Source organism: Acartia tonsa, chromosome 1 (assembly GCF_053477335.1).
Source record: "Acartia tonsa isolate MP-2025a chromosome 1, ASM5347733v1, whole genome shotgun sequence".
In the NCBI taxonomy this organism is placed as follows: domain Eukaryota; kingdom Metazoa; phylum Arthropoda; class Copepoda; order Calanoida; family Acartiidae; genus Acartia; species Acartia tonsa.
Window position 1 is genome coordinate 37235633 of NC_137260.1, and position 6000 is coordinate 37241632.

Genomic DNA, 6000 nt, shown 5'->3' on the forward strand with positions numbered 1-6000 from the left:
ACACAACAGCAATCAGAAAGTTAGGGAAATGTAAGTGGTAGAAAGTTGAATCTATAACATAAAGTTAAATATTTTTTTTGTCTAGAATTGCTAGTCTTAACGGGTTTAACTTTTTAGGGAAGCTTTAAAAGTATCCTGGGATAGTTTAATGCTTTCTTAACACGTCTTCCTTTAAAGGACAGCCAATAGTACTATTTATAATTGTTAAAATACGTTTATATTGATATGATAAAAAAATTGCCTAAGTTGACACAAGATAAAGCACGAAATTAAGCGAATATCCTGAAATCAATAGTAAACTTTCCTGAAAAGTATGTAGGAATCAGTTCAGCCGTTTAATGGACCTTAAGAGGCATACATACAAACAGACCTTTTCTTTACTTTTGTACATAGGATGATAAGACATTTTATAAGTATGAAATACCAATCCATTTACCTCTATACTTCACTGGCAGCATATACATATGAAAATCCTACAACCACCCTCAACCACTTTAGATAAACAGCTGAGAGTCGGGCGGTTAATGGAATCGTACTATGACATTCAATCACATAAGATTAGCAGCCTACTTAAGGCTGTAATTTTCATGTTAATCATAGTATTTAAGAAACCATCTACAGACATCTATATGTGTATGAGGGGTGGGGGGAATTTTATAGTGACAGCCGTATTACATAAGCTCTACTAAATTTATACGTCTGCTTTTATCTATCTATCTCTCTATTCAATATGAAAAATATGTATAATACATATATGTTATTCGTAACCAGTAAAGGCGAAAAGGCGTGTCATGGACTAAAGCTTAATCCCTAGATTATTTACATGAAAGGTTGAAATATTATTGAAATACAATAATTACCAGTTAGCAGCCAAGGACAAGACATAGAAAAATACTCAAAATCATAATTATTAGGACAAAATGTCCTTTTTTTTTCAATACCAGTTTGTCTTATATGTCCTATAAGAGTTATAAATAAAGAACAAAAACAATAACATCAGAAAGCTTTTTAAAAAGTTGCTGTATATTGAAAATTGTTAGACATCAACAAATATCAAAATAGAAAAAAGTAGCTTTTAAAAATACAATATAAAGGAAGACAAATTAAAACAAAGTTTTAATCTTCAAATATTTAATTTTAAGACTTTTACAAATGATTTATTTAAAAAAAAACATTCAAATAAAAGTTTTAACCTAAAACTTTATTAAAATTTAACTAACATCCAGCTCAAAAATGCAAATTAAGACTATAATTTTGAAAGCTAGGGAAGGGGAATTAAAAAGATAGGGTTGCGCAAAAAAAAAACAAGGATGACAACTTCAGAGAACACAGTAATAGTGTCTGACTGATTATGACGTAACAAAAAAAAAAATTAGCCAATGAGAGGCCGTTATTGACCAATGGTAAAATTTATATTGGCCTCTCATTGGCTATTTTTTTTTGTTACGTCATAATCAATCAGACACTATTACTGTGTTCAACTTCAGAAAGTAAATAACGACAAACAAAGTAAACATGGGGTTTAATACAATCAAAACGTTTAGTGAAACATTTCCGCTAGTCGTCAGATATTAAAGGCAAATGATTAGGCCTGTTACCCAAGTGGAACTTACAACCTGACAGTTGAAACTTTATGACAAAGGTTGTGAAATAAAATGACTGTCTGTATTGCTATAATAAGAATACGCCAATAGACGTATGCTTGCAAGTCATCCAGAAAGTTATTGTATTGACTTACACTGCGGCGCTATAAACAGCCAGACAGACTGTAAATAGTGTAGAGTAGCTGGCTGCGATACCAAAAACCGAGGGGTAAAGGGTTTTCATTCGCCCAGGGAGCCCTAGGGGGGCTAAGATTATTTGGGTGGGATGGGGTATTAATCTTTTGTTCTTTATGCAAATTATAATCAAGCTTAATTTAGATTTTTAGAAGCAAAGCTACACAATAACTCAATTTGTCTGTACATGCATTCAGTGTTGATGCGATTTACAGATATGCATTTTTTAGCTAAGTATGGGGTAGTTGAATTTTCTTGTGATGATTTACAGGAGCAAATAAATTGAAGCAATATTTTTTTTCTCGGGTGCTTTTTACGATAGATGTCTGGAATTTCTTGTAGTTACTCCTGAGATCCTTCAGCTTCTTATTTTCGACTTCCTTTTACCATTAATTTGTATAATTCTGTCAGTAAATTTTTTCATATTTATGAGCATTATGGCTTATGTATGTAATCATTCTTGTTTTACTTTTTATATAAAGCTTTACCATACATACAAATTTGCATTATATATTATATCTACATAATTTCTATATGAATGTATTTTTATTATTGTTGTATTTAGTTTTAATTTTAGGTTTATTTATTGCTTACTATCATGTCTGTTTATCTGTCGGCGTGCTAGTCTATTGATTATTAAGATCTTCAAAAACGTTGCATTAATATCAGGATGGTTTGGTGCTATTTTGCGATTATTAAGAAAAGGACACTAGAAAATATGATAACATAATCCTCTATTAGTAAAAATGACTTTTTCTGTCCTAATCTTTATTTCCCTTTTTCTCCACGCGTCTCTGTTTTCATAAGGGGTTAACTTTGATATTTTACACCTTTCTCCCAAATAATATAAATAATAATATCTTGCGGGCACAGTTATGTTTCGCTCCATGTTCTTCTCTCTGTTACAGGGGGGGGGGGGTCCAGGGATATAAGGAGTATCTTTAGATCTGTTTCGCTCTCTAAAAGAACTGATAAAGGTGATAGGGCTAATAAATGTTTTAAAATTATCTGGTTTTTCCAAAAGGAGTAAGATATAAATAATGAGTATTCTAAGACCTTTTTCTATTGTCTATTATCCTATCTCTCGATCTCTGGTTTTGCATAGTCAAAATTCATGATTTAAAAACCCTAAACCATTTTATGTAGAAATATTTAAAGTTTTACTTTTACTATAGCATTATATTTGAACAGTAATTTTGTATCTCTGTATGAAAACAATTTAACGGTTCCCTATATCCCTGGGAACTACACAAAAGCGGTGCTTTATTATCAGTTTTGGAGGAAGGCGAAAGAGTGGAAGCACTTTTTTGGCGCTAAAGGGCATGGGGGTTCGTATTGGATTTGAAAGACACGTAAAAATTTCAAAAATGCGTGCATGTTTGATGCATAAAGTGAATAAGAAATATTTCAACTTACTTTTCCATGAGCTGCATGTGCCCCAGCGGCGGCGGATGGCGGTGGGATGCCGGCGGCCGCAGGGTTATCCGCGGATTTAATCTGGTTGCTTATAACTGACACCCAGAGACAACAGAATAACACAAGCACTAGGTTGTGCTTTTTTAAGGACATTTTAGATTTTTGTTAAGGACGTTTTTTTGTCATATATATAAAAAAGGGGAATTTTAGGATTATTTTTCTATAAATGTCACTTTTTAATTCACATTATTGCTGCGTTACTGGAGCGCAACTTTACGGCGCTCTTTTTTATTTCTAAACACGCGCCCACACTCTCACACGCACACGCCTTCGCAGATGTGTAGTCGCCGTTAACTACAATCTTACTAAAGCCAAAAAAAGGTAGACGCACAGATTTTTCATGAAGAGGGGTGGGGGACACCCCCAAAGGTATGTTATCATCAGAGGGGGGGGGGGGTGAATGGGTGTTATTTGCTGTTGTGTCCAGGTAAGTGATTGAGGCGGTGGGAATAAAAAGAGGGATGGAGAGGGAAAGAAGTTGTAGAGTTTTGCTGCTGTGGTGATTCAACAGCCATTCTCTCAACAGCATTTTCTATCTCTCTCTCTCTCACTCTTTTTCTCTCTATCATTGTATGTCTTTCTACCTTCCAAATTCAATCCTCTCTATCTTGCTATCCATTTCTAAATAGCACTATCTATCTACCACACCCTGATCATCACTATTTATCTATCTATCTGCCACAGCACAACAGCAGTTGAATAGAAAACTGGTTCTAGATTAATTTGACTTATATATCAAATGTGTATTTATTTATCTTTCCTTTTAAAACTTCCTTGTATTATGGTGAACAAGCCTTATTAAACCATTTAAGTCAACGCATTACAAAAAGAGACAGCATATCTAAAACAGAATAGAACAGGACGTACTTACATTAGGTACAGATTATATTAATTAATCTAAAATAATCAGTTTTTTTTTTAGAAATTTAGCTATGTATATCTTGCTTGTCTATTGGCTGATTTTCATATTTTAAACATAAATTGCCTAAATTAAGTTTTAGGAAAATATTGCAATAAAAATATATTAAAGAATTTTCCTAAAGTATTCTTTAAAAAGCTATAAAGATGTTATAGGAAATGTTTTGTTAGAAAGGCACGCGAAGATGGCCCCAGTAACAAAACTCTCTACACGCGCCTGCTTTATTTTCATAGCACTTTGTGTAAAATTGATTTTCTGATTGCTTCTCCCCTGTCCTTGTAAATAAATTGTAGAACTCTGTATCTGATAAAGAATGGCCAATGCAGTATATATAAACATTACACAAAGGTCAGGATCTTAAGGGACGGACGGACAGACAGACAGACTGACAGACACCAAGCTACTTTGTTTTATAGATTACACAGAGTTCAGGATGGCTGATATATCTTTAATCTTTCAATCACGCCACGTGCATGCAGTGGTGCACAGGGTTTTATCAGTGGGGTGTTAAAGGGTGTTAGACGTTTTTATCTCATTTGATAAGAATGTTTAGTATAGATGTATAAACAAGACACCTGCTTGGATTCAGTGTCGGGGACTTTTTTCGTCTGCTAGCAAATTGCTTTCTGCTTCTTTATTGCTACTTGGCTTGGGTAATATTATCGACGCTATAGGCTGATATTAAAAAAAACAATTGAAAGTCTGCACAGTCATCTAATCCCTTCTCCTTCTATTGTTTTACTTTACTACAAATACAGTAAATTAAAAAGAGTGGATGAAGCTAAATACCTTTTTGTCGTCTTGCTAAAAAAATCCTAAAATTTTTCATTCCACTTGTCATGCGATAAATATATAATACCGTTTTATTATAATTTTAAATTATCACAAAGTAAAATATACTTTTTATTATTGAATTAAAATACAATAATAAATAACAGATGTATTTAAAACATATATTTTATGTATTACAGTTTTTTTATTTATCTATTTAAAACATCAATTTTAAACATAGTAAGCTACGGTTCGTGAATATAGTGCTTTTAAGGGTAACATTTAAAACAAGGATGACAACATCCATAAGTAGCGAAGCACAAAATTTCGTGGATGGGACTGACGGTCATTGTTTTTTTCTAAAAACGACGGGAAATTTAATTTTGATATCTTTAACTGAAAAAATTTTGAAAATCGATTAATAAACACCAAAGATATGGGGGAAAATGTAAAAAATATAAAGATAGCCAAGAACCTGCAAAAAGGCAGTCTGACCGTCATTGTTGATTTCTTCAATTGAGCGGAAATTTAATTTTGATATCTCTAACTGAAAAAAGTTTGAAAATCGGACCATAAACACCAAAGATATGGGGGAAAATGTAAAAAATATAAAAATAGCCAAAAACCTGCAAAAAGGCAGTCTGACCGTCATTGTTATTTTCTTCAAACGACGGAAAATTTAATTTTGATATATCTAACTGAAAAAAGTTTGAAAATCGGACCATAAACACCAAAGATATGAGGAAAAATGTGGAAAATAAAAAAATAGCCTAAAACCTGCCAAAAAGCCGTCCGACCGCCATTGATGTTTTATAGTTAATTGTGCTCCTTAATGATGGGAATGTTGTCAAAAAATTTCAGCTTTCTATCTTTTATAGGAGCTGAGTAAATCCCATTTCCCCCATAGCGTTACGGACTGACGGACTGACGGACTGACGGACGGACAAAGTGAATTATAGAGTAGCTTCGCTACTAAAAAGAATATTAGGACGACTATTGAAGAGTAAAACCTAAATTTTTAAGAAGTCTAAAGCAGCTATGTTAGATACGAGAAAT

General features: G+C 32.9%; 1 protein-coding gene across 1 annotated transcript in view; it reads right to left on the bottom strand.

Annotated features, from left to right (window-relative positions):
• The window catches only part of LOC145318524 (sodium/hydrogen exchanger 4-like), a 47551-nt gene extending 43995 nt beyond the window's left edge, over positions 1–3556 (bottom strand). The window contains exon 1 of the mRNA XM_080159837.1: positions 3195–3556. Coding sequence (XP_080015963.1) covers positions 3195–3347 — 153 coding nt within the window. The 5' untranslated portion in view covers positions 3348–3556. The remainder of the gene's footprint in view (positions 1–3194) is intronic.
• Positions 3557–6000: the final 2444 nt, after the last annotated feature.